Raw genomic sequence first — 19,511 nt, 5'->3', positions numbered from 1 at the left:
TTCCCAGGGTGCCAATGCTCAGAACAAGAGGACATGGCTTTAAGGTAATGGGTGGGAAGTTCAAGGGAGATGTCAGAGAGAGGTTTTTCACCCAGAGAGTGGTTGGGGCATGGAATGCGCTGCCTGGGGTGGTGGTGGAGTCTGATACATTGGTCAAGTTCAAGAGATTGTTAGATAAGCATATGGAGGAATTTAAGATAGAGGGATATGTGGGAGGAAGGGGTTAGGTAGTCTTAGGTGTGGTTTGAAGGGCGGCACAACATGGTGGGCCGAAGGGCCTGTATTGTGCTGTATTGTTCTATGGTTCAACACTGTTATACAGTCTGAAGCCAAGTGGTCTAAAAGTAACCCACATTGAGCATCAGTGAGCGAATTACACGTCACTTGACAGCACTGGTGACCACAATACTGATGACTGAGTGGAGACTGAAGGCCAGTAATTGACTGGATTAAATTTGGTCACAATCACAAAAAAAGAACCACCTGGGAATGTTTCCACATTGTAGGGGAGATAGGAGTATCATAGCTTCATTGAAATAATTTTGTTGGAGAGGGTCACCTAACTATAGGAAGGATATCAGTAAGATTGAAAGAGTGCAGAGATTTACTAGTATGTTGCCAGGTCTTCAGGAGTTGAGTTACAATGAAAGATTGAACAAGTTAGGACTTTATTCCTTGGAGCGTAGAAGAATGAGGGGAGATTTGATAGAGGTTTACAAAATTATGAGGGGTATAGACAGAGTAAATGCGAGTAGGCTCTTTCCACTTAGATTAGGAGAGATAAGTACGAGAGGACATGGCTTTAGGGTGAAAAGGGGGAACTTCTTCACTCAGACAGTGGTGGGAGTGTGGAACGAGCTGCCATCTGATGTGGTAAATGCAGGCTCACTCAAGTTGAGATACATGGATGGGAGAGGTCTGGAGGGTTATGGATTGGGTGCAGGTCAATGGGACTGGTGGAATAAAGTTTCGGCACAGACTAGAAGGGCCAAATGGCCTGTTTTCTGTGCTGTAGTGTTCTATGGTTCTCTGCAACTTGCTGTGAAGCACAAGTCTTCAGTAATACAAATTGATATGTTGATGGGGTGCAACTCTTTCGGCCTTTGTGCACCCAATGAAGCAAAGTGAAACACTGCAATATAAAGAATGTGGTAGAGGAATAGAGGACAGACCAAAGTGCAAATATGGTGACAAGAGCCATGTTCTGACTGTGATGGTCTAGTCAAAACAAGAGGTAGAATGGTGACTGGGAAGACACTATTTTGATAAGGAATTGAGACCCATCATACTGCAATAGGTAGCCATAGCAAGTATAGTGGGTCCACTCACTTTGATGTAGTTTTGATAGTAGGTTGAGAGGTGGGAGACAGTATTAATATGGGGAAGATTCTTCAATTGGTCAGATAGTTCTCCAGAGAACTAGGAGTAGCTATACATTACTTTATCCATGACCTAGATGAGGGAACAGAGTTGCATAACTACATTGGCAGATAGTATAAAGATAGGAAGCACATCACTGATAAATGAGAGCAGAAGGAAAGCATTAAAGAATCATGTGTCCTATTCCCATATATAAAATATACAGGACCTCCTGTTAACCAGGTTTCAATGAGATCAACTGGAAACAGACAGAATGTAATTACCTCACAAAGATGAAAATAAGTCACAATTGTGATATCCAATTTAAAAACATTTTTCAAAACAATTTATTGTAAGTGGGAACTATGTTATGGAGAAGCTCCACTAGAATTTGTGAAAATTGATATCTTAGGAACAAAACTACACTTGCGTGCAGACTGACCTAACTGGAGAACTGGTGGACTAAAGGTGAAAATGCATTAAAGCAGCTTGAACTTCTAAAGCAGCTTCAAAGAAGCACAACAATGCTGTCTGGCTTGGAAAGGCATTGGTTAATTTTGTAAAGAAACAACATTTTATGTCAGCTGGTGGTAAAGGGAGGAAAGGAGGTAGAGGTGTTGAGGGAGGAAGTTCTTAAGAGTAGGACTTAGGCTGATAATGGCCTTTGACTGATAGTGGCTGAAGATATTCCTATTTAGATTTGAAGTATTTTTCTATGCTTTATTAAGGTAGCCTGTCTACATCTCATTGGTTAAAATCAAAACTTCCTCATAATGTTTCTTGATTTTTGTTCAAATTTTACATCTGACAAAATCTTATTCTCAAGGTCACAGGGAGAAATATTTCAAAATAGAATTTTTAGATTGCTAATTGACAAACCGAGGAACAGTAAACTAAGAGATTAAATGGGAAAAGACATTTCAAATGCCAATGCCATTCTTGATTCATCAGACATCTCTAGTTCCCAGTGCATTATCTTCAAACAGAATGTGGATTACTTCTAAATCACTTTCAAGCTATCAATGTATTTCATAAAACGATTAAACCGGAATTGCAGCAGCTAACACAGAGCACTTTTACACAGAGCTCTGCATAGAATTAAGCAACAGTGAAACTTCAACTTTCAAGAACAAAACCTGCAGAAGCAAAACGGATAACTGGGAATTTGATCAAATTAAATATTAGGGGAAGAAACTGAAAGCAAGACAAACTCAAGTCTGGTTGGCAACTTCCTGCTCAGTAAACAATTCAGCACAATGGGTGAAATTTTGCAGCCTTTAACATTCTGCCTTCTATCTGACAAGGTGTTATGCCACAAATCTTTTCCTCTTAATTATGCTTAGGTATAATACACCTGAAAAAAACAAGTTGAGAAATCTTAAAACTTTGGAAGACTGTGATAAACCCTGGCTTAATAATGGCAGCAACGATGCCTGCATGTTACTTGTGGAATGACAAGTTTCTGCAGCTGCTAAGGACAGATGAATCAATAATCATGATGGAACTTGTGACAGTCGTAAGGTCTTTAGCACAAATTCTATAGTGATTATTGATTCATTTAACATGTACAAGGAAATAAAGTATAAAAATAATATATCTTTTGGGAAATCCATCAGTGTACTTACGGCTGCAACCGGGGAAAGAACTATTGATTTGCTCCATGACATCTGTGAGGTCTGTATTTGTGTCCTGGGGCGGGATCAATAATTCATCTGAAATCGGGAGAATCAGAGATCAGAAAATTCAGAAGACCCACACACAAATTAAAGTACCTACTTCTAATATGAAAGTGAAGAGCATACACCAATTGTACAGACAACTTGTATGATTCCATGAGACATAGGAGCAGAATTAGGCCATTCGTCCCATTGAGTCTGCTCTGCCATTTGATCGTGGCTGATTTATTTTTCCCTCTCAACCCCATTCTCCTACCTTCTCTCCGTAACCTTTGATGCCCTAACTAATCAAGAATCTATCAACCTCTGCTTTAAGTATACCCAATGACTTGGCCTCCACAGCCATCTGTGGCAATGAATTCCACAGAGTCACCACCCTCTGGCTAAAGAAATTCCTCCTCATCTCTATTTTAAAGGGATGTCCTTCTATTCTGAGGCTGTGCCCTCTGGTCCAAGACTCTCCCACTACTGGAAACATCCTCTCCATGTCCACTCCATCCAGGCCTTTCACTATTTGGTAGGTTTCAATAAGATTCCCCCTCATCCTTCTGAACTCGAGTACAGGCCCAGAGCCATCAAACACTCCTATGTTAACCCTTTTATTCCCAGGATCATTCTCGTAAACCTCCTCTGGACCCTCTCCAATGCCAGAACATCCTTCCTTAGATATGGGGCCCAAAACTGCTCACAATACTGCGAATTCCAATTACAAGTAACAATATTTAAAGCCAATAAAATTTGATTGATGAAAGAACATACATATACAGTGCCTTCCATGCCTCATGATGACCCAGATTGTGATTTTCATTTTGTTTTAATTTAGCACAATTGACACCATAGAACAGCTCATCAGAACTAAAGGTCATTTGGTTCACTGAGTGTGTGTGATCTTCTTTGAAGAACAAGCCAGTTAGATCTATATCCCCAGTCATTCTTGCAAACTTTTGCTGCCGAACAGCAGACAATTTTCTCAGAACAAGTTCCCACACAAACAATGAGATAAATGACGGGATGATCTGCTTTGGTGGTGTTGGCTGAAGGATAAATATTGCACTTGAAAAATATTATTTCCTTTCCTGTTGGGCCTTTGATCTTGCCCAATTGTCTCAGCAGACAAATATAACACTTCATCCAGAAGATGTCCACAACTGTGCTGTGTTCTCCTAATCATGTAAAGTCAGAGGCAGTTAGATTATGTGCTTAAATCTTGGTCTGGAGTTTAAATCTACAACCTGCTAACTCAGAACCAAGAATGAAATCATTAAGCCAAGCTAATGTTCTGTGATTTAAACAGAGTAGATATTTAACTCTGTTAAAGATACTTGTTATACATTGCTGTAAATGGAACATTTCATTTTTAAATAGCCTGGGAGTAACGTTTCTGAGCTCAATTATAGAGGTGGGAAAAATTTGTCATGCCAGTACAACCTTCCGGAATTAGTTAGCTGAAAAATCCACATTTCTAAAATAAATTAACTCCTTCCCCCTAAGATTTCTCCATCAATAAGGCCAAATAACATATGCCTTATTTGTCAATCGTGTGCAAATTACGTGTCCCACTTACTAAATCTGGGCAAGGTCACATCCAGCATGTTCAGGCAAGCAAGATGGACTATTACAAGGCAAGATACATATAGTGAGAAGGAATGTGTTTAGGTTTTCAAACTTGTCCTCACTTTTCAAGCTGTTTACTTGAAACTTTTTGTCCCACTCTTCCATCCTTTCCATCCTGCACCTTCTCTGCAATTTAACATTAATTTGCTTTCTCTTTCCCAGTTCTGACAAAAGATCTTCAACCTGAAAAATTAACTCTGTTTCACTTTGCACAAATGCTGCCTGACCTGCTGAGTGTTTCAGGCATTTCCTCAATGTCATCTCAGAAATATGACTCAGATGGGCAGTGTCAAACAATGTATTTTTTTCTATGTAACAAAAATCCCCCACTGATGTTATGGCACAATGGGGTTACAAGTAGATGCAGAAAGGTTGTGGAATATATCAAAGCCTGTAACCTCTTAAATCTCGCATTAAACCATACTGTAGTCTAATTTACCAATATTTTGTTCTTATTTCACTCAGGCAGCATTGTTGAGATTCTCTTGTTTCAATATCTGGTCTAAATAACCTTGATAAACTCATTTCGAAGTGGAAGAACCTACTAATGTGAATGACAGCTAGGATTTAAACCTGGATCTAATGATCTGTGGCAGAGCATGTTAATGAGGTGCACTTAGGAACTGCTCAGCAAGAATCATATAGCTTAGAAGGAGACTGTTTAGGTCATCATGCTTGTGCTAAGTCTTTAAGCAATTTAAATGAGTCACATACATCAGCTATTTCCCCACAACCTTGCAAATTAGTCCTCTTGAAGTACATGTCCAAATGTCTTTAAAAGTCCCTATGGAGGCTGTTTCCATTATCATTTCCAGATCATTTCAATCCTCTGAAAATATTTCCACCTATTCTTCATTTTGATTTTGCTTATTATTTTAAATCAAGAGCCTCTTGTTACTAATCCACTTGGAAGAATCATAAATCCCCATGTGCACTCTCAAAATCCCCTCTAATTTTGGACACCTCTATTAAATCCCACTTAACCATTCCTAATCAAAGGGGAAATATATTAGCTTTTCTTGCCATTCCATGGGACCAGAGGCCCTCATCCCTTGTATTATTCTTGTTAGCCTCCTTTATAACCTCTGCAAGGTTTTGACAATCTTCCAAAAATGTGATGCCCACGAGTGTACATAATGCTCCTCCAAAAGCCAAATCATAAATTCTTGAAGTTCAATAGTGACTTGATTTTCTTTTAAAATTTGTCTACAAAGTCAGGTATACCATGTCCTCTCTTAACACATGATCAAGTTGCCAATCATCTTCAATCCTGATAAACATGGACCTCCAGATACCTCTGCAATTGTAAACACCCCATTCCCTCCCAGCAACCAGATCGCCCAACTCCAAGTAATACCATTTATGCAAGACAGAATCTCTTCCTTTCACATTTATGCCAAGTGGGATTCAGTCACAGTTAATGCCATTCTCTAATTCCCATTAAGATGATGACGGTGATCTACCTTGCAGGGAAGGAACTCTCGTGGAGTAGGAAGCTGAGGATTTCCGACATTTTGACCCAGCATGGGAGAATAGTGATGTATTTCCAAATCAGGACGGAGTGCAATTTGGATGGAAACCTGAAAATGGTTAGCCCCCATGCATCTGCTTCTCCGTTAGTTCCAAGTGCTATTTTTGACAACTGTTATGGGTGAGTGGTTGGGGGAAGGGAATGTTAAGCTTGGTCAATGAGCTGTCAATGAAGTGCACTGCCATTCCAAGATGGTGCTGTGCTTCTTGAGAATTGTTGGAATTGCACTCAGTCAGTTAACTATAGTGTATGTCACACACCTGATTAAGAACATAAGAAAGAGAAACTGGAGTAGGCCATTTAGACCTTGACGCCTGCTGTGCCATTCAGGATGATTGTGGCTGATCTTTTATCTCAGTGCCACTTTCCTGCCCTTGCCCCTTATCCTTTGATTGTTCTAATATCCAAAAGCCTGGCTAGATTATACAAAGCAACTGAGCCTCCAATACCATTTTGCAGAGTGAATTCCAAAGATTTATCACCCTTTGGGTAAAGAAATTTTGAGTCACAGAGAGATACAGCACGGAAATAGACCCTTTGGCACTGACCATCAACCACTCATTTACATTAATCTTACATTGATCCTACTGTTTTCCTTCGCCTCAATTCCTACCAGTTGTATACACACTAGCCAACTAACCTATCAACCCGCATGTCTTTGGGGTGCAGGAGGAAACCAGACCACCCGATGAAATGCCACCTGATCAGAGAGAGAATGTGAAAACTGCACAAAGATAGCACCCAAGGTCAGGATAGAAACCAGGTCTCTGACACTGAGGCAGCAGCTTGACGAGCTGCGTCATTGTGCTGTCCTTTCTTCTCATTGCTGCCCTGAATGGCCAACCCTTAGTTTTGATACCGTGACCCCCCTGCCAACTTGTCAAGTCCCATGCCTTGTAGACTGTGGAGAGGCTCTGAGCTGTCAGGAGGTGAGCCAAGTTAACAACTTCCAAGATTAACCCATCCCACCTGTTTATCACTGTACTGCTACCTTATGTGGCCTGTCATTATGGTGGAATCTATCAGGGACTGTGATAGTGGGGTCAAGCTGTTGCATGACTAGTTTGAGAGACAACTCTCCCAGTTTAGATACCAGTTCCTAAATGCTTGCGAGGAGCATTTCCCAAGGTGAAATGAGCTTGGAGTAACTTTGTTGAACCCCGATTTGATGTCAAAGTTGACACCAGGTATTCTGTCAGGCTTTACTCTTTATTTGTTTATGAGTGTCTTGCGAGAACATTTGAGGTTAGTGAAATATCAATCACACTGTTGCATCTGAATCTGATGCTCAAGTTTATTCTAAATGTTCCATCTGGTTTTATTGCAATTGTAGCAGTTGGTTTCTTTTGAGTCACTTGGTAATTGGTGTAAAATATATTTTAGAGTCAACCATATTGCTGTAAAAAATTGCTGATGCTGGAAATCTGAAATAAAAACAGAAAAAGCTGGAAAAAAACTCAGCTAGTCAGGCAGCACCTGTGGAAAGAGAAACGTTAATATTTTAGGTCAAAAAGCCTTCATCAGAACTGGTGAACAGTCATCAGCCTGAAACTTTAATTATATTATTTATATATTTGAACATTGATATTATGTTGATCCTTCCACTAAAAGAATACATGCTTGCTATCTTTTTTCAACTGCAAATTAACAAGCCAGGCCACAAACAGTTCAGATACAGACAGTGTGACGGGCTCTTACAAAGAATGGTCTTAAATTTATGGATGGTGCAAGATGAAGGCTTGTCACAAGGTGATAAGAATAGTGCCTGCAAATGATGAAGATGCGAATAACACAGTTGAGCTGAAGTTGGGGCGGTAGCAGGTATTAGAGGGGTGAGAGATAAGTATGCAGAATTTCTGAAGGAAGGGACTAAGTGATTATAGCTCTGAGGACCACCACATTAATTTCAAACTCTATACAGTTGCCCCCCCTCCCCCCCCCCCGCCGTTGCAGAGGGGTCGTGTTCCGAGAAAACTGACAAGGCAATCTCTTAAGTGGCCAGCAGCTGCGGTTGAAGATACAAGTGAATGCAGATGCTTATCACCTTCCAGCCTTTTGTTTGAATGGAGACATAAACTTTTAAATTTACCATCAAGTACAGGTAAGATAGTCTCAACAAATCACAGTGGTTGTTTAGGTTTACAACTTGCTGGTCCTATTTCAAACATCTTGAGGGAAAATAAAGTGGAAAACCTTTGGGGGAAAAAAAACTGCTTGACAGCACTACTGTGCTTAAAAAAAAACCTACCACATTATGTAATCATGCGAGTTGAAAAAAAAACAGCCAATATTTGTTGTTTCTTTCACATTTTATTAATTTAATTTTCCCCATATAAATTCTGTAAGAACAAATTTTATTCCATTGCTCAGATTTTTGGAGTAGTGATTTGTGAACTCTGTAAGGGTGAATTTCTGTAACCCAAACAGCTGTAATGCGGGGTTGCCTGTATTTTCTCTGTTATATCAGATTTGTTTTATAATCCCTATAAATGGAACACCAGTATTATATTTTTTATTACTTATATTGGAGTGGAGAATTCTCAAGTTCATTGTTTATGTAGCTGTCAGGTGATTTGCAACTATTAATTGCACCCATATAAACATTAGTAACTTGGCAGTAATGAACCTTTTATGTCTCATTACAAGTGTGAGCAAACTAACACAAGGGCAGCAATTGTGTTGAATAACCCAAGCCTCAACCATCCCTTTGCCTCCACTGATGCTGCTCGAGTTCTTCCAGCAGTTTGTTTTCTGCTACAGACAGAATCTCAGAGCAGACTGGTATTAGAAGGCAGCTGCATCATCATGCTAACACGTCTCCCAGTCTTTCTTGCTTTCAAAATTAATGACTTGAATTCAAGAATATATTGAATAATTTTCAGATATACATATGACATGCAACCTCCAAATACAGAAAACATTTAAAGTACTAGATTTTGAAAGGACAACATCAAACTGGAGAAATGGGCAGACGAAATTGAGTGCAAGAAAGAAGTTTCAGGTGGTGCATTTTGGTCAAAAGAATGAGACAAAGGCACAATATTTAAGGGGCATACTTTTAAAAGGTGAGTGTAAAAAAAATAGATCTGCAGGATTTTATGCTCAAATCTTGATAGATGACAGGAAACATTAAAATGTGATGAAGTACAAATGCTTCATAAGAATGCATAGAGTATAAAAGGAAGTTATGTTCAACTTATCAATAAAAACACCAGTGCAGTCTCAGTTGAAGCATGGTTCCAAGTCTAATTCTGAGCACCACACAATGAAAAGGATGTGAAAGGCTTTGGAAAGGATCAACTAAGAGATTTACTTGAATGGCTCCATGGACAAGGAATTGCAGTCACATGAATAGACTGAATGGCCACCTCCTTCCATTCCATATGTAAATCTGCAGAATTTTTTAAGCATCAGATTTTAGCCAATCAAAAGAAATAATATTGAATGGTCCCACTAATTAATTTGTGGATTTTCTGTCAATACAGAGTCAGTGCTCCAAGTTGCACTCCAGACTGAAATTTTTGATTGGTTTTCAATTTAATCCAATTAACCTTCTTTTCATCAGAACCAAATCCAGGAAAGCACCAAGGAAACAAAATAACTGAGTGCAATACTACAGAACACCTGGAAAGAAAACGCTAAAACAAAGAAAAACTATTTTATTTCAAAAGAGATTAACATTAAGTTGGTTTTTAAGAGCAGTGTAACAGCAGTGTTGGTTAGCTGACCTACAATGATCATTCCCTATGATGGTACAGCTGAGATTAAAAAATTCCACTGTCAGAAATTGTGAGTGTGAGCTCCATTCGACACTCTGCCGCAGTGCAGGTCGGCTACAGCAGAGCATCATTCGTAAACAGAAATACATTTCAACAAAAATTAAATCAGCTTCATAATCCAGGTACCTTGCAATTAGTGGCAAAATGTTTTCAAGGCATGATACATTCAGTTTTGAATATATGCTTAAGAATAGGGCAGATGGCTATAAAAATAAGTGCAACTAGTTAAATACTCTTCAAGAAAATTATGTCGCATGGCTCCTGAAGTACCATATCACAAAGAAATAACAGAGTCAAACATCACAGAAAGAGGCCATTCAGCCTACAACGAGCATGCTGACCATCAAGTACACATCTTTACCAATCCCATTTTCCAGCACTTGGCCGTAGTTTTTCTATACCATGGCAACACAAATGCTCATCTGGATACTATTTTAAATGTGGGGTAGTCTCTGCCTCCACTACCTCCTCAGATATTGTATTCCAGATTCCAACCACCCTCTGGAGGCAGAAAAGCTTCTTCATGAGATCCCCTTTTAGCTTCCCTACCCTTGACCTTAAACCAATTCCCTCTGTTTTCTTCCCCCTTTGCTATGGGGGGGAGTGGTGCTGTGGGGGAGATTCTTCCTACCTACCCAATCTATTCCACTCATAATTCTGTACACCTCATTCAGGCCCCCCTTCAGCCTCCTCTACTCAAAACTAAAGAAACCCAGCTGTCCAGTGTCTCCTCACACTGAAATGCTCCATTACAGGCAACATCCTGGCTAATCTCCCCTGCACCCTCTTAGTGTAATAACATTCTGCCTATTAAGTGGCAATAGTGCTGCAGCAGTGACTCAAGTAATTCAGTCCCAGGATCATTCTTGTGAACCTCCTCTGGACCCTTTCCAGGGCCAGCACATCTTTCCTTAGATACATGGTCCAAAATTACTCTCAATATTTCAAATGCAGTCTGACTAACACCTTATAAAGCCTCAGCAGTACATCCTTGCTTTTATATTCCAGTCGTCTCGAAACAAATGCTAACATTGCATTTGCCTTCCTTACTACCAACCTATACCTCCTACGTTCATGTCAAATATGTATACAGCAAACAGTAAGGTCCTAGCACAGATCCCTGCAATACAACACAAGTCACAGGATTCCAATGGCAAAAATTCCCTCCACCATCTCCCTGCCTCCTTTTACCAAGCCAATTTTGGATCCAATTTGCCAGCTTGCCCTAGATCCCTTGGCATTCTAACCTTTTGGACTAGATTGCTATGCAGGACTTTGTTGAAGGCCTTAATGAAGATCATGAAGAGTATTTCAACCACACTGCCTCCATCAACACACTTTGTTACCCTTCTTTAAAATATTCAATTGAATTGGTCAGAAAGGATGACTCCCCCCCCCCACCACCCCTACATGCTGACTATCTTTGATTAATCCCTGCCTTCTCAAGTGTAGATTAACCTTATCCCTCACAATTATTTCTAATCATTGACAATGGACTCACTGCTTATAATTACTTGATTTATCCCTGCTGCCTTCTTGAACAAAGGTATCACATTTGTTGTCATTAGTAATCAGACACCCATTCTGTGACCAGCAAAGATTTAAAAATCTGTCAGAGTCCTTGACTCCCATTGTAGCCTCATGCATCTCATCATCCCGATACATCTCATCAGGACCAAGTGATGTAACCACCTTTTAGCCTGCAAAGACATGTAATACTTCCTTCTTTTTAGTAGCAACTTCTTCTAGAATTTTACTTTCCCTCTCTCTGAATTCCCCAACTACAATATCCTTCACCTAAGTGAATGCAGTGCTTAAGGGTTGTATAATATGGGATCCAAGTTTAATGGAACAAACGCGGAGCTTTCGTCCATCAGGAAACTGTTGGACAGAAGTGCTAAAGTAGACTAAGGGGCTAAGTGACTCTGTGCAATGCGTTGACAATGGGTTAACTTGTCTGAGTGGTAAGGGGCACTTCTTCGGCATTTCAGCATGTGAATTTATAAAATAATCATCACTAACCTGTCTGTGAGCTGAAGCCCTCGTTAAATGTTTGACTGTTTTCAGCAAGCTGAAAGGATGCAGGTGGAGTAACAGCATTGACTCCATTCAACTTTGATTCTGTTAACGGCTGAAAAAAAAATTAGTCTAAGTTACACAGTAATAACATTACATTGTCTTAAATCTTGGTGAAATATTCAGAGAGGAGAAAATTTTAAGCAAAATTAAAGACTATGGGTTATTTGTTTGTCATAATTCTGATACCATAGCCCTTGTTTGGTACACAGCAGTTTGTGATTATCATGCAACAGAGTGAAGTACTTATACAGAAAGGCCAGCTTCCTTTAGGCCATGGGACAAGTACACTGATATCACTTAAGGTATTGACACCTGTCAGTAATGTTTTCATTATTTGATATATTTTCTGAAGTCCAGTGTCCTACATGGTCCCAACTCCACAAACTTCACTGAGGTGGTTGAGTGGATGAAGTTTTTCAATTCGCTGGAAGAATTGGAAGAGTATTCCCAATTAGCTAAAAGAACTGAAGTAGCATTCACATTTAGCTGCCAAGGTCAGAGCAGTATTTGTGATTGACTAACATATTATGGCAGGCACTTCAAATTAGTTGGTTAGCAATGAGCATCATTCCCAATTAGCTGGTACTGTGGAAATATGTGGACAGGTATTTCCAATTAGATCATAAATTGAGAACACCTTTCCCTATAAGTAAATTCAGTGAAGACTCCCAGTAAGTTGATAGCATTTTTGCATCTTGGTCTAATGGGTTTCAGATTCAAATCCTACTCCAGATGCTGGAACCTAAATATCTATGGAGGTACCTCACCACTACAGCAGGGGACTATCGTACTGTAAGAGATGCCGTCTTTCGTCGAGATGTCACACTGAGCGTCCACCTATTCATTCAGGTGGATGTAAAAGATTTTGTAAGAATATTCTGAAGATGACCTATACAGGTAACATTACAAAAAAAAGACATCACACTCACATTTGTGGGAGCTTACCATGGATTGAGTGACTGTTGTATTTTGCATTTTTGAAAAAAAACTAGATATCAAGAATACTTGATTGGTTGCAATGTTCTGCGGGATAATTTGAGGCCTTGGCAAGTGCTATATAAACCTACAATTAGTTTGCTAATGGAAGCAGAACCAAATATTTTTCAAATGAGTAGGTGGACCCTCAGTTTGACATCTCATAATTATCATTAGAGAAGGTGTCATGTGGGCAGATGGAAGTACAATTTAGCACAGCAACACCACAGCCACGTTCTCCGATCCTGTCATCTCTAACATTTGACTCAAAACTACAGCATGACTGCAAGTGGGAATTTAGATGTATCAATTCATTAGCAAATACTTTTGCCTGAGTCCTGATGGACTGTCTTCCAATTGATTGGGGCGATTATGATAATTTGTCAGATTTTTATTGACATTCAGCTTCAAACTTTCTCAAACATTAGCTTGTGAAAAGAATTCCAAATACAGTGAATGCATACTTTTAATTTAAAATGCTATTATAAAATGTTGAGTGAAGCACATTGAGATAGCTTCAGATGTGGCATGTCAATTTGTGCTGGTTCTTTAAAAACCTTATTTTGTGTTTCAATTATACTTTTGTGTAGAGTCTGTTTCATCGTAGACATCCTACTTCTGATGATCTCAGAACATGCGAAGATATCAAAGAATTTTCTGGATAGTCCAGAGGTAACCAGCTGTTCAAGTATTTTTCCTCAAATTTGCAATTTCACCAATTGTGCCAGCAAATTTCCAACTCCACACTCACTTTCTGTGATAGGAGAATCACCCCCTTGTGTCCAGGCCAAAATCCAGGCCAGGCCAGGCCAGTATTACTAAAAATACAAATTACCTAAGTCACTTTTACATTGCTGTTTGAGGGACCTGCAGTTACACTTTCCACTTGACAACAGAAACAATGTTTCCCAATGATCTTGGTGGTTGTATGGTTCTTTTGAGACGGATGAGAAATGCACTAAATAAATTGCAAGTCTCTCCCTTGGCAACTAGCGACCTTTACCTTTGCATAAAGTCAATTTCAATTGGCTAAAAATCTAAGCACTACCATGGCAAAAATGAGTATGGTTACAACACGAGCATTAGGAAGGAAGTCAGCAAATACAGCACAATTCCGAAGTCCTGCACACTTGGCAATATGTAATCCATTTAATTATGATAAGCATCATTTTTGCAGTAAATTTTAAAATAAATTTTAATGGAATGAATTAAGTTCTGTCACAGACATAATCACTTAATGAATTGTATGATATTTTAGGAAGTAGGTTCAACAACACTTACATTAACAAAAGATCCCCCTGGGTTTCACAAACAAAAAATGGATATCAAACAGCAATGACAATGAATTTCAGGAAAAACTGAGTGTCATAATCACTTTTTTGGGGAAACAAGACTAATTTGACAGATAGATTGAGAATGAGAGGTCAATATGGCTGAAGGCCATGCAGCCAGTAAGGATAGATGATGACTAGAGTGGTAAAGCAGGTCAGAATTAGGGATGTTAAGTGTTGTTAAATGTCCTAAGAAGAGTGTTGCCCAGAGTGAAAGGGTTCACGGGGGTATGTAACTGAGGACAATAGTTTTAAATTTACACTGAATGCATTGACCTGTTATTAGTGTTGGTGAAGTTTGTTTTTGTGAGTCAATGATGAATATGGGCAACCACTTGTTTGCTGCATTTAACTTGGATGCCTTTTATTTTGATTTGTCAATGCTCCCTAAGTCTTAAGCAATTCCACAGCAATTTTTTCTTTGTATTTGTAATACCAGCACTTTGGGATGCTCAAAGCGATCATCGTGAAGAAGATGACCTAGTTATGTGTTATATGTACTTACAAAACTAGTCCCTGTCTATCAGAACCAAAATAAACCTGATTTCTCTCTCTTATGGACTCTTGGTGACTCTTCAAATGTAGTTTGCCTCAGGTCATTGTCAATAGAAAATTCCATGTTTTCACATATGGGAAGAAGGTGCACACAACAATTAAACCACACATGCCACAAAAATAAAATTGACAAATCCCTTAAGGATCACATCACAATAACCAACCCAAATGAGCCTCAAGTGATGCAGAATTGACATTTATATTAAACATTTAAAAAATTAGACACACAATTGTTGAAAATAACATCCCCATCCCAAATTACACTGCCTCAATTTTGTAGATTTATAGTGAAAGTGAGATGGCAGGATTGCACAAGCACACCAAAGTTAATGGTGAGCAAGTCAGGTGATATTCACTGTACTCACTCAGGAATGATAGTTCAGTGAATAAAGGCAGCTAACATCTGCACAACTTACCCAGTCATGGAAACCAATCAACTCATTTAGCAAAGGAAAGAAAAGTAGGAAAAATATCCTCCAGAACCTCAGATGTATTATTGACCAAATAAACACATTGTCAGCTTCAACCAGTTTTGGGTAATGGCTTTGAGACTTCTACAAATAATGAAACATTTTGTTCCGCCACCTCAAATTATTTAAAATCAGCCTTTGCTCCCAGGCTGCTGTTTCCTTTTACAGATTTCTCCTATTTTCAGCTCAGTTTCATGCACCCAAAGTCAACAGCTGGAGATTGAACCTCAATTAATTCAACACCGAGAAAGCACACAGAGCACAGCTTCACCCACTTATTTTCATCAGACCACATGCCTGATTAAACCATACCTCTTCCAATAGATTTCTCAGTCGGCACAACTGTGATTCAGTTGTTTGTTGTGGTCCTCCAAAATCTGCATTCTGGCCTCCAGTCTCCCCTTGTGTTGTCGTAGGAGTTTAGCTTCAGCCAGTAGCTCAGCATCTTGATAGCTATGTTGAGTTGGTGAGAAAGGTGGTGATGGCAGGGGTTTTACACCTCTTAGAACCTGCTGTTGCTTTAACCGTTCATACTCGGATTGTAGATTCCTGTGGTAGCATAAACAATGAGAACTAGTCACATCACAGAGTCATACAGCACAAAAACAGGCCCTTTGGCCCAAGTTTGCAATGACCATCAAGCGTGTATTTACAACAATTCCACTCTTTTCTCCACATTCCCATCAACTCCTCCCCTTCCCCCTGATTCTCCCACTCACCCTGCATACTTGGGACAATTTACTGCAGCCATTTAATCTACCAACATGCCTCTTCCATCATCCAGAATCTTGGACAATTTTTATAGTGCCAGATAAACACATTTTGAATACTTAATCAAAAAAAAAAAGCCTCTGTAACAAAAATGTTTCTCCTCTCCCCAATACTTCAGCAAATCCCAAGACTAAAAAGTTGATTGTTTATCCAGAGACCATGGCCTGTTGTTTTTGACTGTAGTCAGAGTAAACATCTTCAGCATTCACCTTATCAATCCCTTTCGAGATCTTACACTCCACAGTAAGGCTGCCCCTCATTCTCCTAAATGCTGGAGATGAAAGGACACTCCAGTCCCTGTTAAAAACTGCAAGTTTTTAAGTACTGCCAGATGAGAGAGAGCTAATTTTGCTCTATATATAAACTTTCCCATGCCACTTCTGCTTCCATGTACAGTAACTGTGTCAATTAATGACAGCATCTTTTCCCTTGCACTGTATGTAATGCATCAATCTGATCTGAATATCGTATAAACCTGTGTGAGGTACATTAGACTTGACACACGGCTCAAATTCAGCCCAAATTCAAGTGACGAAAAACTTGATTTTTTTTTGTCTGAATCAGAAGTTCAATGACTGTACTAACTGGCAGTCACTCAGACAGCTGCATGGGTGTCTTGGAAAAAAGTACACTAAAGTATGAACAGATGCTGCTGCAAGTTTTGTGTTGAAATGAAAGTCACAAAGCAACAAAACAGGCCCTTTGGCCCACCAAGTCCCTGCCGGGACATCAAGCACCCATCCTACACTAATCCCACTTTATTTTCTATTCCTTCCAGATTCTCTTCAACTCCGCCTGGATTCTACCAATCATCGACAGAGCAGGTGCAATTTAGTGGCCAATTGACATGACAACCTGCATGCTTTGGGATGAAACCAGAGCACGTGAGGAAACCCACCTGGTCATAAAGAGAATAGGCAAACTGCACACATACAGTACTGGAAGTGAGGACTGAACACGGCTGCTGGAGTCCTGAGACAGCATCTTTACTGGCCGCATCACTGTACTGCCACAAACGGTGGCACAGTGTTGAAGCTGTACTCCATCTGCCTTTGCTAGATTTGAAACAGGTTAATTTATGTGCTCATTTAGTTTAGGAATGCATATGGGTACTTGATACCTGAAAATCAGAGTGATGAGCACAGGAATATATCAGGTCAGAATCTGTTCAGATCATCTGCCTTCCTGCTTTGTGAATCCCAAAGGTGATCCAGATTTTGTTTGGCTAGCAATTCCACATGTAACTCAAGGTATTTACTGTCTTGAACTACTGGTGAGTCAGTGACTACCATGTGATTGTGAGAGCCCAAGCAACTCTGTTGGCTCTCACCCAGCTGCACTCAACAATGAATCTAGTATGGAGTCAAAAGTGGAGTGGGAGTTCCCAAAATATGCAGGGGAAAAACTGCTTGTAGATATCTGACAGGTTAAACCTGTCAAAAAATCCTTGAGCCCAGTCATTTCAATGTTGACTTTATGGCTACAAGAAAGGGAAGACAATACGTTTTTGTTAAAATAATTGATCTTGATTATTTAAGTCCTATACAAGATGTTTAAAAAAAATAATTAATAGTACTGCAAACAAATTTAATTTAAAAAAAAAACTTTCAAATATCACATTAGGTTAATTATGTCATTGCTAATAGTTTTTAAAGTGTTTTTAAAATTCATGTACAATTAGAAGCAGCTAAAACATTGACTCATTTGACAGTCAGTAAAGCTGGGGATGTTGCTTTGTCTTCAAAGATTTTCAGAGGCATTCCATGGGAGGGCATGATTTTGGATCATCTGTCTCCCATTTATGGTGTGCAAGGTCTGGCCCCAGGTTAGGCCTTGCTGCTCAGCTGCAGGATGGTCTCATCAAATGGCAGAGCAGGGGTGAAAGGCCAAATGTCCAACTCCCCAACTCCTGTTTCTGGTTATTATGTTCTTAAGTTGCCTGTTTACATGACTAGAGATCTCTGTCACTCTTGTCACATGTTTTGTTTTGTCTTGGTTGGCAAGATTAACTTTCCAGATGTGGACAAGATAAATAGGAAATTTTAAAGCAGTTCACAGCTCCACTCAGTGATTCCAGACCACTATTTCTTTTTACAAGATCGCCATCCATTCTAATAAAACTCCACAGAAGAAAATAAAATGGTTTTAATGAAATTTGGATGTAATGAATACCTGTCACTTTTGAAGTATAGGTTTCTGCAAGCCTAGAGACTTATGAACGTTATCAGGCTGTTTAAACAATTCCTTGGACATTGATTGAAATAGTAATGGTTATTAGTTGGTTTGAACAAACACAACTTTAATCATCTGTACAAATATTGTTGTGGTACTCTTCATCGGTCTCTTGGCAAGGTTCCAAGTGATTGCATAAACACACACACACCATCTTGGGCCCAAGGGTTGAAAACCAATATTGCAATCTTTTCTCAAAGAAAGGGGTGGGACATTATAGAAGGATCGTCTTTTGAGTCAGTGTGGGTGGAAGTCAGAAACAGGAAGGGAGCGATCACTCTATTGGGAGTATTCTGTAGGCCCCCAAGTAGCCATCGGGACACTGAGTAGTTAAGTAGGCAGATTTTGGAAAGGAGCAAAAATAACAGGGGTTGTTGTCATGGGTGTCTTCAACTTCCCTAATATTGCTTGGCACCTCCTTAGTGCAAAAGGTTCAGATGGGGCAGAATTTGTTAGGTGTGTACAGGAAGGATTCCTGACACAGTATGTAGACAGACCGACCTGAGGAGAGGCCATGCTGGATCTGGTATTTGGCAATGAACCTGGTCAGGTGAAAGACAGGCGAGCATTTCAAGTATGGTGACAACTCCCTGACCTTTAGCATAGCCATGGACAAAGATAGGAGCAGATACTATGGGAAAGTATTTAATTGCGGGAGGGCAAATTACGATGGTATTAGGCAAGAACTTGGGAGCGTAAACTGGGTACAGATGTTCTCTGGTAAATGCACTGCAGAAATATGGAGGTTGTTTAGGGACCACTTACATGGGGTTCTAGATAGGTTTGTCCTGCTGAGACAAGGAAAGGATGGTAGGGTGAAGGAACCATGGTTAATAAGACAGGTGGATGGTTTAGTCAAGAGGAAGCATATTTAAAGTTTAGGAAGCAAAAATCAGACAGGGCTCTTGAGAGTTATAAGGTAGCCAGGAAGGAGCTTAATAAGGACTTAGGAGAACTAGAAGAGGACATGAGAAGGCCTTGGCAAGTAGGGTTAAGGAAAACCCTAAGGCATTCAATGCTTATGTTAGGAACAAGAGGATGACTAGGGTGAGGGTAGGAGTGCTCAGGGATAAGGGAGGAAAAATGTGTCTGGAGGTGAAAGAGGTAGGGGAGGTCCTAAATGAATATTTTGCTTCAGT

General features: G+C 39.7%; 1 protein-coding gene across 1 annotated transcript in view; it reads right to left on the bottom strand.

Moving 5' to 3' along the window:
• The window catches only part of LOC127567749 (dystrophin-like), a 358,665-nt gene that overhangs the window by 6,774 nt on the left and 332,380 nt on the right, over positions 1-19,511 (bottom strand). The window contains 4 exon segments of the mRNA XM_052010734.1: positions 2,985-3,071; positions 11,982-12,090; positions 15,682-15,722; positions 15,725-15,918. Of these exon segments, the coding sequence (XP_051866694.1) occupies positions 2,985-3,071; positions 11,982-12,090; positions 15,682-15,722; positions 15,725-15,918 (431 nt within the window).

Source organism: Pristis pectinata, chromosome 3 (assembly GCF_009764475.1).
Source record: "Pristis pectinata isolate sPriPec2 chromosome 3, sPriPec2.1.pri, whole genome shotgun sequence".
NCBI lineage: Eukaryota > Metazoa > Chordata > Chondrichthyes > Rhinopristiformes > Pristidae > Pristis > Pristis pectinata.
This window is presented reverse-complemented; position numbering and strand designations above follow the sequence as displayed.